Source organism: Populus alba, chromosome 12 (genome assembly GCF_005239225.2).
Source record: "Populus alba chromosome 12, ASM523922v2, whole genome shotgun sequence".
In the NCBI taxonomy this organism is placed as follows: Eukaryota; Viridiplantae; Streptophyta; class Magnoliopsida; order Malpighiales; family Salicaceae; genus Populus; species Populus alba.
In genome coordinates this window covers 10,543,514-10,562,895 of record NC_133295.1, presented here as the reverse complement: position 1 = coordinate 10,562,895, position 19,382 = coordinate 10,543,514, and the positions used below count along the sequence as shown (strand labels likewise).

General features: G+C 32.7%; 2 protein-coding genes across 4 annotated transcripts; one reads left to right on the top strand and one right to left on the bottom strand.

Annotated features, from left to right (window-relative positions):
- The first annotated feature begins 9,242 nt into the window (after window positions 1–9,242).
- On the top strand, window positions 9,243–12,892 carry LOC118044890 (DAR GTPase 2, mitochondrial). Of its 2 annotated transcripts, XM_073412890.1 has the most exons (8): window positions 9,253–9,288; window positions 9,403–9,596; window positions 9,696–9,881; window positions 10,016–10,166; window positions 10,256–10,326; window positions 10,819–10,915; window positions 11,085–11,287; window positions 12,251–12,892. In XM_073412890.1, the coding sequence occupies exons 2-8, from the start codon at window positions 9,438–9,440 to the stop codon at window positions 12,491–12,493; spliced, it is 1,110 nt and encodes a 369-aa protein (XP_073268991.1). In that variant the 5' UTR covers window positions 9,253–9,288; window positions 9,403–9,437; the 3' UTR covers window positions 12,494–12,892. The 2 variants fall into 2 exon arrangements, with proteins under 2 accessions (XP_034909262.1, XP_073268991.1); XM_035053371.2 differs by having other exon boundaries at window positions 9,243–9,596; window positions 11,211–11,287.
- A 3,455-nt stretch (window positions 12,893–16,347) lies between these two features.
- LOC118044891 (ACT domain-containing protein ACR4) lies at window positions 16,348–18,828 on the bottom strand. Of its 2 annotated transcripts, none has more exons than XM_035053373.2 (7): window positions 18,393–18,822; window positions 18,252–18,297; window positions 18,029–18,143; window positions 17,881–17,948; window positions 17,219–17,806; window positions 17,007–17,111; window positions 16,348–16,926 (listed from the first exon to the last, which is right to left on the bottom strand). In XM_035053373.2, the coding sequence occupies exons 1-7, from the start codon at window positions 18,455–18,457 to the stop codon at window positions 16,585–16,587; spliced, it is 1,329 nt and encodes a 442-aa protein (XP_034909264.1). In that variant the 5' UTR covers window positions 18,458–18,822; the 3' UTR covers window positions 16,348–16,584. The 2 variants fall into 2 exon arrangements, with proteins under 2 accessions (XP_034909264.1, XP_073269003.1); XM_073412902.1 differs by having other exon boundaries at window positions 16,771–16,945; window positions 18,393–18,828.
- Between the last annotated feature and the right edge of the window lie 554 nt (window positions 18,829–19,382).

Below are 19,382 nucleotides of genomic sequence, written 5' to 3'. Positions count from 1 at the left end.
GTGATCTACAAAAAAGCTTGACTGGAATAAAGAGTCGAATTTTGATGTTTGAGATGTGGACAAAGAAGAATGAAAGTTGGACGGAGCTATTCATATTCAGAGGAATCCTTCCTAGAAATACGGTGCCTGTAGGAACTCTCAATGATGAAAAAAATCCTATTCAGGGGAGTTCTTCTTTGGAACCATATGACATGCTATTATGTTTGCATTTGGATGATCCCTTGACCAAAGCTGGAGTAGGGTTCCAAACAATAAATCTCACATCTACTTTGAAGCTCAAAGTTATGTGGAGATCCTCATTTATTAGGGACATTGAGTCGCGCGTCGGTTCTATTTTCGTCATGTTTTTCTCTTTTGATTGCTGGTAGCTCTTGTTTAAAGTTTCTGAGGGCTCTAGTAAAGTCTGCCATGGTTTCAATTGTCGAGAACTTTCTCTTTGTAATACTGCGTATAAACAAGAACTTTCACCCATTTGAATTAGTCCTGTTCTCTCTTTGGCAGCTGTGTGAGGAAAGAAATGGTGAAGAGTGGAATTAACGATACTGCTGCTGGAGTCCTTGGTAGATATGATCCTCGCCCAGTACAGCCTGATAGCCTTTTTCCAGTTTTCTCTGTAACAAAGGGCAATGCAGCAGGAAGACAGTGGCTGATTAAGCACAGGGATGAAGATAACCTGGTTAGTACTGTTGATAGTCTGTCCATTATTACCTGTGCTTGTGGTGTAGCTAACTGTTAGATTCTTGTTCTGCGGGAAAGGCAGGTCTTTGACAAAATCGATCTTGGAGCAGCAAAAACAACAAGATGTGTATACCATAATTTGAACCTTCAGGAGGAGCTGACGAAAGAGCTGAGGGATTTCTTTTGTACATCGAAAGAACTCCTTTTGCGTTTTGGTCTGTTAAAACCAAACTTGATGGATATTTTATTTCCTAGCTTTTGTTCTTGAAAATATACTTCTTTAGTAACTGTGGATTTTTTTTCCCTACCTGGACTACAGCCCTCCTCAGCCCTGTAAGTACCTCCGCCCTTGGTCTGGGAGGATATCCTCCTGTCATATTGCTGCTGCTGTTTGCTGCTTTGGGAGGAAGGATCCGGCTACTGTGTTGCTCTTGCTTATTGCTGCTCACAGTGTTGTCACCTCATTCACGGTTGCAACAGGAGATCATGATGGGGAGAGAAAGTTGCTTTGATGAGTTGGTCACAACGTTGTTGTTGAAGGTTACAGTGCAGAGGCTGAAGCTGCTGAAGCTTGTAGTGTAGAAGACACAGTGCTGATGAGGACAAAACTAGCAAGGTGCAGGGCTGTCACGGTAAAGGGCGGCGGCTTCTAGAGATGTTGTTGTTGCTGACGGTGGTCTTTTGAAAGCAGGGATGAAGGAATGGGTTGGTTTTGAGAGGTAGAAGGAGAAGGGGAAGGAGAGAGAGACTTGGTTGTGGCTTCTGGTTTTGAATATTATCAGGCGGGGCTGAGCTAAGGGAGAAAATGGATGAGTGAAGAGCCGATTCTGGGGGCTGTTTTGACAGATAGGCAAGGCCTGTAAGTGGTGTTCACGGTGTTGCAGGCTGGGGGAGTGAGGTTTGTGTCCGGGTGCGTGTGGGGAAGAGCAGGTGAGTGGGGCAGAAGAAACAAAAGGGCCTAAAAGCTGGGGGGTCAGTTTTCATTTTTTTCTCCAACGAAGGGTGGGTGGGTGGGGGGCTTGGTAAATATAGGTTTTGGTTTAGGTTTTTGTATGCCCTTAATTTTTCTTGTTTCCCTCTCTACTTTTGCATATGGCTAAGATGTTCTTTTATATAAAAAAATCTTTACCCATGTTATTCAGGAAAATATTGCAGTAATTATTACAAAGATTATCTTCTATAAACAACACCTACAATTCATATTTCTATGGTCTTTTATATTGCAGTAATTATTTTCCATAACCAGCACCAGTCAAATCTTATATCTATGGTATTTTATATTTCAGTAATTATATATGATTCAGTAATTATCTCCTTGACATATTGTTTTCTTAATATTAGCCTTGATGCTCTATGTTATCGCCATATGTTCGCTCTCTCTCTCTCTCTTTCTCTTTACAAATTTATCAAAACATGAGTCAAAAATTAGATAGCAACAAATTTAATAACATAAAAAAGAGGAAACCCTAATTTAATAACAATAAAAACCAAGTAAGTTGGGCAAATCTCCTAGACCCGAGTTAATCTTCCAAAATCATAACTCGTGAAATCTCAAATCCAGACTCAATCAAGAAGCCCAATTCCCAACAAAAAAAAATGATATCAACTCATGTTAACCTATTAAGCTCGTGACCCAAGTCATTTAACAAGAAGCACCAAATTTGGAAAACCTTAAAGCCTTATTTTCAACTAATCAAATGTTAAAGAATGAAATTTTAAAAAGAAAAATCAATCATACAAAAGGATAAACAAAAATATCAATTACAAGCTAAAAAAAAACTTGAGCTCACCCGGGTTAACCTATTAAATTCATAGGTTAGGTTATAAGATCAGGAAACCTAATAGAAAGAACAATGCAGAAAATCATGAAACTCTAATTTATTTATTAAAAAAAAACCATTGATAGCAAATCGAGAACATTAAAAAATAATAAATTAAGAAAAAAATAGAAAAAAAAACTTGAGTCAACTCGAGTTAATATGCAAAAACCATGACCTAGATCATGATATCGAGATAGCCTTATACAAAGAAAAACAAGAAAATTCATGAAGCCCAATTCTCCAACAACTCAATGCTGAAAAATAAAATAAAAAAATATAATTAAAAAAACCCAAGTCAACCTGAATAACTTATCAAACTCGTGACCTAGGTCATGATATCAAGATAAACCAATGGAAAGAAAAAAAAATATGAAACCTAATTCACAGTCAATCCAATATTAAAAGATGAAATTAAAAAAAAAAAACCTAAAGATCAAGGATCGAAATTGATATCCAAAAACAAATTATAGACGACTTTGTAATTTTTGAGAGAGTCAAGTGTGAAAATCAAGGGAATGAGAGAGAAAAGAGAAATGAGAGGAAAGAAAGAAAGATTAGGCCATTAGAGCTAAACTAGACCTTCTCTGCGTGCACACACCTTTGTGGAAGGAAAAGAACACCAAGATAAATCAAATGACATTGCGGACAATTGGTAATGGAGGTCAGAGGACACCTCACTCACCACCTAAGCGTAAAACCCTTCTCACACGTGCTAGCATCTTGTCCCCTTTGTTTAATTAGTCTTTAATGAACAATAATTTCAATTTCAAATCTAGTCCATAAATCTTTAATTTTTTGAAATAAATGAAATGGAATTGTATTTTTTCAAATTAAGCATCAACCAAACGCCAAATCTCTCCTCTAACACTTTGAGAACTCAACATGAAGTCAATGTTTTTGAAATAAATGGAATTGAATTGTATTTTTCCAAATCAAGCATCAACTAAGCACCAAAGTTTTTCTTTAAAACCTTAAGAACCCAACATGAAATCAATTGAAGTAAACCATCATGTATGATCCTAAATTAACTCAATTTGAAAGGATAAAACCAAAGAGAAAAGAAAACTTAAGTGACAACAAAAAGAAGTCATGGCATTATTTTTTTGACCTTTAAAGCTATTTTTTAGCCATTATTTATAAGAAAAGGCTCTAAAACACCCTACAAACCTCAGTGGTCACTTTTCAAACCTCAAACCTCAAACCAAACCTAAAACCTCTCAAAAAATCAATAATCAAACTGGATCTAAAAAGACTTTCTGAGTATAGATCTAATTTTTCCGATATTATTGATGGAAAAGAAAAACCACAATTAGTTAACTCTCCTTTCCAAAAGGAAAAGGAATATGTAGATACCAAATTTAGCCTTTTTAATGGTCAAAATGTGGCCGACCAAACATTCTCTCTCTACTCCTTGTTTTCCATCAACTTCTCTTTCTTCTTTTAATCCTAAGAGCTTAAAATAAACAAAATAAAATTTTAGATTAAAAAAAAAAACTAAATTTCAAAAACTAAAAGAATGAAAAGAAAAGTTTTGGACCAAAGATAACTTTTATGCACGAAGTTATAATTAGACACTTGGTTTCTCCATCTTTTACACTTTTGTTCTTTGACTTAGAATTTTGTCTCTCAATTGCAAATTATAAGAAAAGAGTTATTAATTGGGCCATAAAAGGATGCAATTGAAGATAAAATAAGTTTAAGCACCAAAATGGAGAAGAAAGAGAATGAACAGTAATTAGATAGTGAAATGCGTGTGCATGAATAGTGAAATTTGCCTTATTGCATAGTAAATAACTTGGATTTCCCTTTCTGTTTTTGTTTTTTGTATTTATAATAATAATTAATTAATTAATGTACGATTATTTTTCGAGTAATGAAAGTGCTTCAGTTCAATAAAGAAAATGACTATTGTAACCTCTGTGTATCATCGTTAATGCAGTGAGTATTTTAAGTTGGAATGCAATAAACATAAATTAAAAAAAAAAGTTTTAAAAATCTAGTAGAAATAACAAACAAATAAATAAATTTAACAATTGGAATGCATTATAATATACTACAACTATTAATTGGAATAATGTCAATTTTAGTCATTAAGTTATTAAAAATTTAAGAGTATTTTTGTCAAATCAGATATTTCAGCACATATTTCCTTTTTTATATATACAGTATTGGATATGTTGTAATCAAAATTTCCTATACTATTGTTAATTAGCAAATACAGAAAAACAAAAGCACTGCCCTCTTGTTTTATCAAAAGAAAAACATTTCCTATATTACTAGACTATTTCTATATTTATTAACTTAATTATTTCCTATATAGTAATAATGGCTATGATTTTTGCCAAGTATATATATAATTTTAGAACTTTTTGCTAGCTAACTTCATACATTCAAGTCGATTATTTGGTGCATTACTGAGTAAATTAAAGGTTTTCTCAACTTTTTTCTGTTTTCCCAGAAGATTTTAACCTAGCATGAAGACCGAAGAACAAATTATGACATTAGGGCTGCCCGACGCTGTAATATTTGTCTTCGTGGCTATGATGTTCTTGACAGTTTTGTGGTCGATTGTTCGTTGCTTGGAGGATGAAGAAACAAGGCCTGGTACGCCCTAGCTGCTAGCACGGTCACGCCCTCACTAGCAGAATCTACAAAAAGAAAAAGAAAAAAAACTATGCTCTTCAAGATATCTGACATTGCTCATGGTCAATCGACCCAGAGACCAAATTGTTTTTCTAAAATATTTGAGAAATTGTTTACTTTCTCAGCAAATTCTCCGACGTGTATTAGTACTAGACTAGTCCATTAGCATGTACTCTATTGTATTAATTTTTTTTAAATGTAAAAAAAAAAAAACATTAAAAGTGTAGAGATATTTTGACAATACTATTAAATACTGACAAGAAGGTAAATTTTGAATTTCTTTCACCTGACTCTTTGGTTGCTCTGAGTTTTTAGCCGAACTATATAATAGCTAACCCAATATAAATTGGTTGATTTAATAAATTTTAAAAAAATTAAATGATTGGCAAAAACATAGTTCAATTTATAAAAAAACAAGAATTTTTTAAAAAATATTGAGACCATGGTATATTGGATAACCATGGCCACACATGACTCTATTCATGCATTTAACTAGGTTTAATGATTTTTACTTAATTATATGATAAAAATTAAATGCTTGCAAAATCGAGTGTCAATTATAAAATAGATGTTTATTCGAGACCATGATAACCCTTAACAAAGAAGTAAAAAAACTATTTACAAAGTCTATTTTCCTATCACTAAAATATTAATGGAGGAATCAGGAAAAAAAAAGTATTTTTAATTATTATCAACATTAAATAAAAAATCAAATTACCTCTAAAATAATGATCAAGCCCTTGAAGTCAAGCTTCAAAAGTGATTAAAAAAAACAAAAAAAAAACATTAGAACCAAGTTAAGCGTTGTTTTGCATTTATAGGTATTATAGCAACTTAACTTTGCAAAAAGGAATAAAAAAGACAACAGTAACTTGATCAATTATAAAATGGATAATCCATAATAATTGAAGGAGAGCAAGAATGAAAGCCATTGCAAGAAAAAACAATAAAATAACAATTTAAATCTATATTAATTGATCCGAGTGAATCTTTAAAATCTAAGTTAATATTCTAAATTCATAATCCATGAAATTAAAAACCTAAGTTCAATTAAAAATTTCAATTGTCAACCAGTTTAATGCTAAATAATAAAATTGAAAAAAAAAATCTCAAATTAAAAAACTAGCCAAAGAAAAAAAAATGAATGAGAATCAAATATGAAAGGAAAAAAAAATGGAGTGAAATTGAAAAAAAAAAACTAATTAAAAAATCATGTAAAAAAAAGACCAAATTTAATAGGAAAAAAAAGGAGGATGCAATTGAAAATAAAAGGAAACTTGAGAAATGAATTAAAAAAATAAATATAAAAAAAAATTAGGTACAAAATCAAAACAAAAAAGAACTTGAAGGGCTGATATGAAAATGTAGAGAGCTTAGATACAAATTTTTAGAAGCAAAGAAAGAAAAGAAAGAAAGAAAGAAAGAAAGAAAAAACGAAAAGGATGCCGACAACACTATGATGATAATTTTTCTAATGGGTCAAGCCAGTTTTACCGGGCTAATAACAAATCTAAGTTGGTTTTTTTTTTAGATACAGTTTAGAAACTCATGTAATTACTGGATTTATTTATATAATCGTGGAAAAATCATGTCTTCCTTAATATAGAAATTAAATCATTCTAATTATGTTAATTAACCTGTATACTTGGAATCCAGGTTAAGAAAAATTTGTTTACATAATTTTATAAAGGAATAATCCTAAAAAGAAAGGACAGAAATTAAAAGGGGATGAAGACAAGGTTAGGAAAGCTTGAAAAGAAATAATATAAGTGAAGTGAGAGATGATGATGGGTGTGTGGAAGTGTCTTTATATATATATATAACACAACCTCTTTTTTTTTTTTTTTTGTAAATTCAATTTTCAAAATTATCAATTGCTTGAGAATATAGTAATAATTATTTTTTAAAAATATTTTTTACTTAAAAATATATTAAAATAATATAATTATTGATTTTGATAGGCATATATAAATCAATATATATACACTTGTAGATTTTGATCTATATATATTTATGAATTTTTTATTTGTATCTTCATTTATCATTAATAATTTTTATTAACACACATTATTTTTTATTTATTTGATTATAATTGTATATAAGCCTTTTAATTTATATTTATATTTTTTATGTATAAATATACATAAAAAAAACTTGTATATATAATTAGTTTTTTTAAAAATATATATATATATATATATATTATTAACAATATCTAAATGGTGTGGGGGAATCACTGTTCCCCCACACACAAAAACACTGTGGATTACAATAGTAATCCACAGTGCTTCCTTTTTTTTTTTTTTTTTACTTCTCCCTCTTTTTTTTTTTTTTTCTTCTTTTTTTCAAATTTATTTTTTTTTTCAACTTTCTTATTTTTTTCTTATTTTTCTTATTTTTTCTTTTTTTTTTCAAAATTATTTTTGTTGATTTTACTTTTTAAATATTGACCTGGTTAAAATTTTTGCTTTGCAATTTTTTTTTTTTAAATAATGTGGATTGTTGCGAAGTTTTTCTACATAGTTTTCTATTTTATTTCTTTATTTTTTCAAAATTATATTTGTTATTTGTCGATTCTTTTTAATATTGAGCTGGTTGAGAGTTTAATTTTATTTTATTTTTTCTTTAAAACATTGTTGATTGCTACAATATTTCTCCGTATGGTTTTTTTTTATGATTTTCTCTGAAATTGTCGTTTTTTTATTTTTTTTAAATATAGAGCTGGTTAAAAATTACAGTTACAATATGTAAGGAAAGCACTGTAACTTTCCTCGAAAATTACTGTTGATTGCTACAGTGTTTTTCCCCGCATGGTTTTTTTCCTGTTTTTATGTTTTTCCCTAAAATTATCTTTGTTAATTTTGTTTTTTTAAAGATTAAACTGGTTAAGAATTGCAATTACAAGTAAATACAAGTTTTTCCTCACAAAACACTATGGATTGATACAATTTTTCCTCATATGGTTTTTTTTCCAGTTTTTTTTGTGTGTTTTTTTTGCAATATCTTTTTGTAAAATTATCTTCGTCGATTTTATTTTTTTTACTATTGAATTGGTTAGAATTTAACTTTGTAATAAAGCTTAATCATGTGGGGAAAGCATTGTAGCTTTGCTCATAAAACATTGTGGATTGCTAAAGTGTCTCTCCGCATGTTTTTTTTTTTGTTATAATTTTTTTCAAATTATCCTTTTCAATTTTATTTTTTTGAATATTGAGTTGTTTGTAAATTACAATTATAAGTCATTACAAATAAGGTTAAATCATGTGGGGAAGCACTGTAGCTTTCATCACAAAACACTGTGAATTGCTATAGTGTTTCCAACATGTTTTTTTTTTTCCTTTTTTTGGTGTTTGTTTTGTTATTTGTTTTTTCTAAAATTATCTCTGTCGATTTTTTTTTTTTTGAATATTGAGCTGATTAAGAATTTAGCTTTGTAATTTTTTTTTTCTTTAAAACACTGTGAATTGTTGCAGTGTTTTCTTATATGATTTTTTTATGATTTTTTCCAAAATTATCTTTGTCGATTTTTTTTTTTAATATTGAGTTGGTTAAAAATTATAATTACAATAAAGCTAAATCATATGAGGAAAGCGTTGTAGTTTTTCTCACAAAACACTGTGGATTGCTACAATATTTCTCTAAATGGTTTTTTATTTTATTTTATTGGGAAAAACGCTATAATTTTCCTCACAGAACATTGTCAATTGCTACAACGTTTTTTCTCATGGGTTTTTTTCCTTCCAAAATTATCTTTGTTGGTTTTTTTTTAATATTAAATTGGTAGAGAATTTACCTTTGTAATTTTTTTTATTAACTAAAAAGGCTAAATCATGTAGCGAAAGCACTGTATTTTTCCTCACAAAACACTACAGATTGCTACAAATCATTTTGTTTAGTCTCTAAATTTTTTATCATCAACACAACTTTTTTTCCTGTCATGAAATATTTGCTCCATCATACCTTTAATTTTTATTACTTATCTAGCGCTGGTTCACAGTTATAACACTATCAAATATATTTATTTTATAAGCCCGCAGCAATACGCGGGCATGTCATCTCGTGTGTATATATATATATATATAACCTACCGTGTAGTGCGGGTTGGATGGGTTTGGTCTGTGGACCTCAAGATCAGAAGTGGTCTCAGGTATTGCTCCTTTCCATTTGGGCAATAACTAAGCCCAATATACTACCAACTAATCCTTCTTTATTTATGAATTTCGAATCACATTGCCTAATGCCTCAACCCTTTCTTTATTAGAAGAAGAAGAAGAAGAAGAAGAAGAAGAAGAAGAAATGGGAATGGCAAGTAGGAGTATAGGATTGAAGGAAATAGGAGAAGCATTAAAGAAAGCAAAATCAGAATGGTACTCCCTTCACATGGCAGCTGCCTCTCATGCCATCGCTCAAAGAATCCCATTAGTTGATTTCATTCTTGAAGTCAGAGATGCTCGGGTAATGCTATAATGTCATTAACTCCGTACCACCATTCCACACCAACTGTTTGATGATATGACTGACTTAATTTGTATATATACTTTTCTTTTCTTTTAGATTCCTTTGTCATCCCACTGTCAGCTTTTGAGCAACTTCCCGCCTTCCTCTCTTCGCCGTATTATAGTAATGAACAAGACCGACCTTGCTAATCGTTCTCAACTCAAGGAGTGGACTAAGTATTTTGAACAACAAAACTGCATTTCTTATGGAGTCAATTCCCATAACAAGGAAAACGTCAAAAAGGTTTCTTTTTCTGTTCTTCACTACATGCATTTTGCTCCTCTCTCTCTCCCTCTCCCTCTTTTTTTTAGCCCAAATTACAGAGTTCCTGATGGATGCCACAATGCCACATTGTTACGTCGGATCACTTCTCGCAGTTCCTCAATTTCTTACAAGCCCAAGTTAGAGAATTGAAAAGGATTGATCATTCCGGTCATACCACTACAATGATGATAATTGGGATACCTAATGTCGGTAAGTCGGCTCTTGCCAACTCTTTGCATCAGCTTGGGAGGATTAGTGCTGCAGGTAATTCAGCAATCTAAATTCTTATTTTCATTGTCTGCAATGGGAAATTTTGAATACATCCAAGTTTCTGAGAATATTGGCTTTCGTAGAGAAAGGAAAGTTGAAACATACAATTGTGAGTCCTCATCCCGGAGAAACAAAAAACATTAGCAGTTTGAAGGTGAGTATCCTTTGGTTACAGTGTGACATTCTTTGTACACAGGAAACCAAGGATGGAGAATGGAACTTTGGATCAAAGAACTATTTGTGACGGAAATTGATTTCTGGGATGTATTCTTTAAATCAGAAAAACCATTTGACTGACTGCTTCTGGAAACTGTTGCTTGAAAGTTTGTGTCCAAAACACTTTTTTTTTTTTTATTAACAGGGCATACCATATTAAGTTTTCAAATACTACTTTGACAACGCTTCTGTTTTTAAGTTTATATAAACTATTTTAGAGCACTGTTTGACATATGATTCTTATATGTTCACCATGAAAACAATTTTGATCAGTGTTTTTTTTCATTTTGCTTTTAGAAATACGGTTTAAGAATAAAGGACAGTAACCAAATAGGGCATACAATCCCCACTTTCCCATACTTAACTATTCCTTCCATTTATCTGCATCAAGTTGTCATATTATTATTGAAATTTGCCTCTCCTTGTCCAGATTGGTAGCCATCCCAATATTTATGTATTGGATACCCCAGGAATTTTACCTCCCCAGATTCATGACTCTGAAGTCTGCACCAAGCTAGCTTTAACAGGTACAAATGAGTGATATGTTTGTCCACTGGTTGCATTAAACTTAAAATTATTATGAAAGCCTCTTGATCAGCTTATCCATATGGTTTTATAAATTAGGATTGTGAGATACTTTTGAATTTTCAAATTTTTCCACAATCTCAGCTTCGGTTTTTGTTTCCCTTAAAATAGGAGCAATTGAAAACTTGGTTGGGGAAAAAGAACTTGCTCGATATTTTCTTGCTATTCTCAACACAAGTGATGCATATAAGAAATGGGAAAGGTTATCCACACATGGTAATGACAAATCATGTACAGGGCAGGAAGTAGAAGGCTCAAGTGACTCAAAGTTAAACATGAAACGAAAAAGGCAATATCCCTCCGATCACACTCAGGTATTGGTATTTGGTGTCTTATCTAATTTTATTTGGTTATAAGTTGTCCTTTGATCTTATTTTTGAAAAAAATGAAGCTTATGATGATGTTGTAGTAAATTGAATTGCAAGTGCTCTTCTAGGAAATAATTGAAAGAGAGAGATGGACTTTGAAGAATTATAAGAAGAATTTGACTGGTGTAGTCCTGAGGACTGATGGAGAAAGGCTACTCTAGTTGTAGGAGATTAAAGAACCCAAAATAAATAATAAGTAAATAAACAGAGAAAATAATTCGATACAAGTAGAGATAACCATTTTCCATACCTGTACTTTATCAGGATTTCTGTTTGAGTTTCTTTAATTTTTCTTATTCGACTTCTCATACAATAAAAAAATGATCAATCAAGTTCATTCGTTTTAGAAATACATTCTCAAGGGTCTTTCATTTATCCGATGTTTATTAGAAATGGCTAATATAATTTGGTATGCAATTGTGCTGTAAATAGCTTATTTGAATAAACAGTTATGTGCCTCTATGGAAGGGAGGTCTGAAGATTTGTTGTCTTTACTCTTTCCTTGCTCCTCAAAACTTTTAAAATGTTCATTTTATTATTATTTTCTTGAGATGATCGTCATAAAAGAACTTGTAGATGTTGAACGATTCATGTTCTGGACTTGAAATGCAAAATTGAAGTATCTTTAGACTATGCCAAAGGATCAATATTCATATGATCCGCTGCAGCGATTCCCTCTTCATTCTGCTTTCCTAATCTATAAGTAGATGGTAATCTGTAAGGCATGAATCCATGATATCAGTACCAGCTGTAGCCTCGCTTACTGTAAATGTGTAATCTAACAGTAATCCCAGAAAAAAAACAATAGTCCTTCTATCTATGTACATCAGGCAATTATATGATTAGTTTGACTTCGTTTCATTTTGTTTCTTCCTTTTCTGAGAATGACATTTATTATTGTTATTGTAGGATTTCATGGTGAATAGGGTACGTCGGACCCTGCTTGAATCTATTTCTTGTTTAGATGGAAATGTACAAAATGAGAAGGATTTGGAGGAGCTAATTGAAGTGCAATTCACAGCGTTGAGAGAAGCTTTCCTGGTTTCGTTGGAACCAGGCAACGATTCTCAAACCAAGATTTCAGCTAAGTTACTCAATCTTTATCGTACTGGGAGGCTTGGACACTACACTTTAGATCCTCTCCCTTTGTAAAGTAAATCTCCCAAGCCTGTATACAGCAACAAGAAACTGTAAAATCAGTTTGGTTGGCTACTCTTTGTTGTGTTCAGATCCATTGTTTATGTTCATTCAATCCTCTCTCATATGTCTTTTTATAAAATGGGGGATCTTGTATCTTGGAAAAATCATGGACATGTGGCAGAAGGTTTGAATGAACGTAAAAATTTTGGGTCTTCAGGTCTACCGTTACTGCTGCTTCTCAACTTTGCTTCTGTATTAACAAGCTCCAGTCTGTGCAGCACCACAATCGTCTCAAACTTCTTTCTATAAACATAATCCTGAACAACTGGCTACCCTGTAATCTCGTCATGATGAAGTAAGTAAGCTACCTGGTTAACTCTGATTTTGGTTTGGTTATCCAATTTTCAACAACTTACAGAGCTTTCAAGTTTGGTGACAGATAATTTCGTGTCTAATCTGCACATAGCTTTGAGCTTGTCTAAACATCTTAAACAAGGCCTGCAAGGTAAAATATTATCTTCATATAGTGTCATCATTTAAAAACGTAGGCCCAACAGAGAACCATGCTAATGCCATGCCAGTCAGTTGTTTGTGAAAGCTGAAAGCTTTGCCACCAGACTTTTTACGCAGCCATTTGTAGAGGTCATCAGCTTCTTTTTTTCTTTTTTTTATTGGCAAACAGAACTCTGGTATTTATTTGAGACTGAGAGAATAAGGTGGCAAGTCTGCCACTCCCCTATCTGATTGATTAGTTCGAACAAACTGGATTAACATGATTTTTGGAAGCTTACTAACCATAACATCTCTCTTAATTAGTCAATAAACTAATGCTAGTTTTGACTAAACACAACTATTATTATTATTATTATTATTATTTATGAATAAAATGAAAAGATAGATAGGCTGATCCACAATCTCTTAATTAGTCAATAAACTAATACTAACATGTAATTTAAAACTTTTTGTATTTTAAAAAAGATTTATTTGTTTTCACTCTAAATTAATTTATTTAATATTTTGATATATTGATATTAAAAATAATTTTTAAAAAATAAAAAATAATTATTTTTATATAAAAAATAATTAGTACTATATGTTTAAGCTGCATTGATCTCAGGTGTGAATAGGCGGAACCTTTGAGTCTGGTAATGAAGCTGCTCGGATGCCGTGCAGCCATGTTTACCACCGACATTGTATCACCGTGGCCGCAAGAAAGCAATACTTGCTCCTGGTGGCGCTATGCATTAGTAGGCGGTAGGTACCAAGGGGTAGAAGGCTGCCACCATATCATCTTAGGGTTTTCTAAAACTATATCCTCTTCTCTTTATCTGTTAGGCAGCCCCTGTGGAAAATAATAGCTTCACCTTGCCACGACGTGGTTATGTGCCCACAGGCCGCAATTTTAGTTGTGCGCGACCATGGCAGCAACATGCTTATTTTTCAACTTCTTCTCATCCGTTCACTTGGCGAGGAAGTAAATAATCTAGTGCCACCTCTGTGATTTTTTTTTTCTCATAACAGAAATCACATAACTGGTAAAAATAAATTATCGGTTAAAATATTAAAAAAAATAAAATTTAAACATTTTAAAAAATATAATATTTTGAATTTAATCTTATCTAATGGAGCTGTGATTCTCACACCCTCCTAGCAACTGCATTGTCAGCCTCCTCCCAGTAAAGTTTTTCCCTTGTATGTTAATTTATAAAATAATTAGTTTATTAAAATTAAAAAATTGACCAAATTAAAATAATATATATATATATATATATATATATATATATATATATATTAACCTTGAACTTTTCAAATTAAGTATCAATCATTCCATTAAAGATTCTTGAAAATATGACTCCCCTAAAATAAATGCATTTACATCGAAGATTTCATTGTCGATGTTATGGTACGAGTAACTTTCATATTTATAAACTTGAAATCCCAATTATTTTTGGAAATTAATTATTAAAAAAGTATTCATTGTTGTTTATTTTTTAATCATGTAGGAAAGAAAAACAAACTTACATGTTGTGGTTGAGTTTCCATTTAGCAATGTACTTTATAGTGTATACTTGCTTCTTACAAGAAACACCCCCTTTACGAGTTGACGTCACACTCTATAAGCATGCGTCTAGAAAGGATGTTTATGCCTCAAGTGCTACGTTATGGTTAACACCTAGCGACTCAAAGTTATTAAAAGCGTTTTTAGAATAACTAGCAGTGCTCTTCTTCGTATTACTCACTAATAAACTTTGCCTCAAAATCTAAACAAATCAAAGCATAAAACAAATAATAACATTTTCAATATATCCTATGAAAAAAAAAAAAAAACAGTATCTTATATAGAAGACTATTCAAAATTTATTACCTGTAAATATACATTAATAAATAAAACCATAAACTAGTTGATTTTATTTATGACTAATATTTTTTAAAAAGTAATTAACCCTCATAATTTTCTCATTCTATGCTCTATATGCATCCCAACGAACTAAGTGACCTACACTTTAAAACTAGCTATATTGTTTTAAAACCATGTTCTCTAACCTAAAACTAACCAATATCCACCCATTTTCACTTTTTTAGCGATCAATCACCTAATTATAAAGGGGGTTTTCCTATTCTTTCCTAAGTTTAATAGTACGTATAACACATAATTTATTCATTAAAAAAAAATATTCAAACAAACAGAAGCAAATAATCACCATTCAAGCACCTCATTATAATGGGGATATTTCTATACTTTCCTTTAGTATAACACATAATTTATTCATAAAAAACATTATTCAAATAAACAGAAGTAAATAACCAACATTCAAGTACCCAGACTCTCTCAACAAACATTGGCAAAAAAAAAAAAAAAAGGAAGGGCAAGAGGCTTACTTGGCGCGGAGGCTTGGAGGATGAAGACTTGTCTGGCATTGAGGATGGAGTGAGAGGTGAAGAGAATGAGAGGGAAGACAGAGAGAAAAAGTTGACAGAGAGAGAAGAGAGGAAGAAGACGAAGAGAGAAAGATTGAAGGGGGGAAGAGAGAAGAAGTAAACAAGAAGAATAAAACACTGTTGGCAAATGAAATTAGAGATTCTCATCTTTTATTTTGGGCTTTTTATCAATAAAATTACCAATAAATAATTAAATATTTATTAAATTTTACAGTCCATCGGTAATTCTGTGTTGGTAATTAAACTTAATGAGTACTGAGGGACTTGTCTTGATACCCTTCTAATTAAGAGTTGAATTTGACATGGATGGTTTGTAGTGGAAGGCGACTGTTTATATCTTTAGACAGTATTTTGGGCAGGTTGGATATGGTTTTTATTGCTCGTTTTGTATGCATTATGAAATTCTAAAGGGCTTTTGGAACGCTAATAGTTCACTTCAGTTTTAGAACAGTTCATTTGCGATCTACCAGGTAATCGCCTTGTGCATCATTTGTGCCTCGTACTTTTTTCATCTTGATAGTGCAAGATTCCTTTTCTTGAGAGATGTTGGATTAGGAAGCATGGTGATGTCCCATGAGATTTGCAGACATAGATCATGACAGTTCAGGGATTTCTTAACTTGTATAGTGATCAAGTTCTAGTTGAAAAATCCAGTTTACCTTTCTAGTGTCCATTGTTTCTGCGTTGGTTGCTCTGCGGGAATTTCCTCGTTAACACCTGCAGGGGCCCTGCTTTATCCTATTTTTAAATTGCTCTGGAGCTTAAAAGTAGGAATTGATGGATATGATATGGAAGTTTGTTCAATATGGTGTTGAGGTTACTCAATACCATGAACATGGTATCACTGCAACAGAGCAGTATCCTGGGTGCAGCTTGAGAGAAACAGTATGTAGAAAATTGAGCCAAAGCTGTGCGAGAAGAAATCATTTCTAAAACATATTTGCTCTTTTCATTAATGATCTTCATCTCTACAATCATTCTATCACTATTACAAACCCAATGCAATCTGTACAATAGCTGTACACAAGCCATGTAAACTAACAATTAGCTTTGAAGTTCGTTTTGATGTATGCATGTGCTTGAAGTCACTTATGGTCCCACTGAAATGGAGTCCTTCAAGGAACAACTTCTTCTGTCGATTTTGCAATGTCTGCAAACGCGTATCATGAAAGGGATTTGATGAGTCTAGAATTTTGGAAACTAGGGCATTTGAAAAAGCTCCCAAAAAGGAAACTTCTTGGTGTCTCCTGGGGAAATTTCGGAGACATACTTAAATTCCCTTTCACCTGTATCACGGTTTGTCCCATTTGCTGCCTGATCAAATAGATAGTTTTAGGCTCAACAGGGTTGCCAGACACATCTGTGACTATAAAATTATGTCTTGCTTTCCCGTTCTTTGTCGAAAGTTTTGCCCTTTTGGGGCATAAACCGTTCTCACGAAGTATCCTTGTAATATCTGAGAGAAGTCCAAAATGATCATCTGTGAACAGCTCAAGTTGCAGTCCCTGCAAGAGGGCGAGCAGCCTGTGAAAATGAGCTACATGAACTGCGAAAATATGAATCTCAAAAAGAGGTGCAGCTATACCTCTGATGCTCGCCTTTCAATGGCTGCCTGAATACACTCCATGACACGTTGTCGCTCAGCTTCTGAGCTCATAGGGAGTCCATCGGAATGCCTGATATAGTATTCCTGCAATCATATCAACTGTCTTCAGCATTTTGAACGAATGAAAAACGGTGCTTCTTAGGTCATACAGAATTAGGAACTCCACTGAAAGGGATCGTGTCTATAAATACCTGATAAGCTTCGTCGCTGTCAGTAATATTGACTGTGCCGTGGAACACCAGATATTGCATGTCAGTTAGAGTGCACACGGTGTCGAACAATAGCTTTGGCCGGTCGACGGACCTCGCTGTAACAACAGTGTAGTTTCTATCGGGACAGTCAGATACTGTTACGTATGGCCTCACCCTAATGTCATCCACACTGACAGGCCTTTCAAAATCCCTGGCAGCAAACATCATCTGGTGTAACCTTCTCCCTATATGTATTTCCCCAGGAGAAGAAATGGACACTGTTGGTGTCCTATAATCGCCTAGACCCTTTAGGACATTATAAAGAAGTTCCTTTATCAGAGAAAGCTGTCTTGGGTCTTCAATTGCAGTTCCAGTTGACTGGTCTGTAATGTGTATGACTGCTGCTGCTCTAGCATTGTGTGTCCAAACCTCCGCATTGACGACATTGCAACTCAGGTCAGTCAGCACTGCACATACTTCTGACAGCAAACCAGGCCGGTCAGTGCCGGTCAGTTCAATTAAAGTATGCTCTTTAGAAAGAAGCATCTTCCCCATTGATTTAACCATATATGCATCAGTCTCAAGAGCCTGAAAAATCAAGCAAAACAGTTATAAAGAAAAGATTTTCATATAACAGAGAGAATAAGCGAGAAATTGAATACCTTCTCTATGCAATTGAGGATGCCTTCATCTCTAATTTTGTTTCCACCATCATCAGTCACATGAAACACTGAAAATCGAACTCAACAGTCAAATTGAAGGAAGAAAGAGGGTATCATTTATTTGAGAAGAGTTTTCAATTAACCGTACCATTCATGAACCACCCTCCATCAGAAGACATGTATGCTTTTGTTATTACAAGGTTTAGGTCTGTGAGAACTTGAACAACTTCAAGTAGAGTACCTTGCCTGTAGACAGTATCCACCTAAACAAAGAACAAAATAAAAATTAAGACTATGGATAAGAAACTAGTGGATAACAAAAAACAAGAAAGATAACATTCTTACATTTTTGAAAGTTCAAGGTAATTTACCTGAATGACTGTGGCATGCTCACAAGCATCATTTTCAATCACAACTCTGCAATCACATAGTAATTAAGCTAGGGTCATGTAATAAAACGAAAACACTATAATTTCTCCGACCAGTGAACAGATGGGAGAGATATGAAATACCTTGGAGAGTTCATTCTCCTTACAAGCTTTGCATATGCATCGTCATCATCATCACGGTCATCCATTTCTGGGTTTCTTTGATCTTTAATAGAACTTGAATAAGAAACCACCAAAACTCTCACAGTCCCTAAATCCACAGTGGGAAACAGAGTGGAGTGTTGTAGCCATTTATAGACAGAAACCTCAAAGAACGCTAACGACAAGCACAGTGGTTGGTTACGTGAAAAAAACAGTTACGATTGCTATCCATAAAACCAGGGAGAGAAGAAATTTCTTAGATTCCTGGGAGTGTCATCTTGTCGGATTCAATTGCCCTATCATTGATGGACTTTGGGATATAGTAGGTGGCTTGGCATTCTTGAACGTCTCCTTTGAAATAATAAGAAAGTTCTTATGGTACGTACACATTTGAAAATTCTAGACAAGAAATATTAAAAAAAAAAAAAAGAGGCAATACATATGATCAATTTTCCATTTGTTTTGCAATAAATTTTGATCCAATATTCGGCAATGGCAAGGGTATAGTTGACAGTACAGTGTTTTTAAACAGTGGATAAGGTTATCATGGATAGGATATTTAAGGTATGAAGAAGACCATCCAACAGAGGCAAAGATGAAACAACGACATGTTGAATAGACTGAGCTCACATCCATCTCTGATTTGTAAAAAGATAAAGCTGCCATGACACGAAAGAGTACGTTTGTTTTTTATTTAAAGAGTATTTAAAAATTAAATTATTTTTTATTTAAATTAATATTTTTTTTATATCGTTTTTATATCAAAAATTAATTTTAAAAAATAAAAAAAACTTTAAAAATAACCGATAAATATTAGAATGATAAAGAGACTAAGAACGTGGCAACATTCAGCACTAGTTCTTGCATGATCTAATTCTAATCCTGACAAACCCATCCATTTTTATTTATTTTGTTTTATTATTATTAGAAATCAATAGTAGTCACGTACCAAAGGAAGTTAAGAGAGAGGAG

What these genes read in the sequence shown, in the direction of transcription:
- LOC118044890 (XM_073412890.1), top strand. Translation starts at nt 9,438, where the DNA reads ATGGGAATGGCAAGTAGGAGTATAGGATTGAAGGAAATAGGAGAAGCA. An exon ending in TTGAAGTCAGAGATGCTCGG is followed by an intron (nt 9,597 to 9,695) that starts GTAATGCTATAA and finishes CTTTTCTTTTAG; the next exon opens with ATTCCTTTGTCATCCCACTG. An exon ending in CACCAAGCTAGCTTTAACAG is followed by an intron (nt 10,916 to 11,084) that starts GTACAAATGAGT and finishes CCCTTAAAATAG; the next exon opens with GAGCAATTGAAAACTTGGTT.
- LOC118044891 (XM_035053373.2), bottom strand. Translation starts at nt 18,457, where the DNA reads ATGGATGACCGTGATGATGATGACGATGCATATGCAAAGCTTGTAAGG. An exon ending in TCCTCAATTGCATAGAGAAG is followed by an intron (nt 17,807 to 17,880) that starts GTATTCAATTTC and finishes TTGATTTTTCAG; the next exon opens with GCTCTTGAGACTGATGCATA. An exon ending in ACAGCGACGAAGCTTATCAG is followed by an intron (nt 17,112 to 17,218) that starts GTATTTATAGAC and finishes ATATGATTGCAG; the next exon opens with GAATACTATATCAGGCATTC.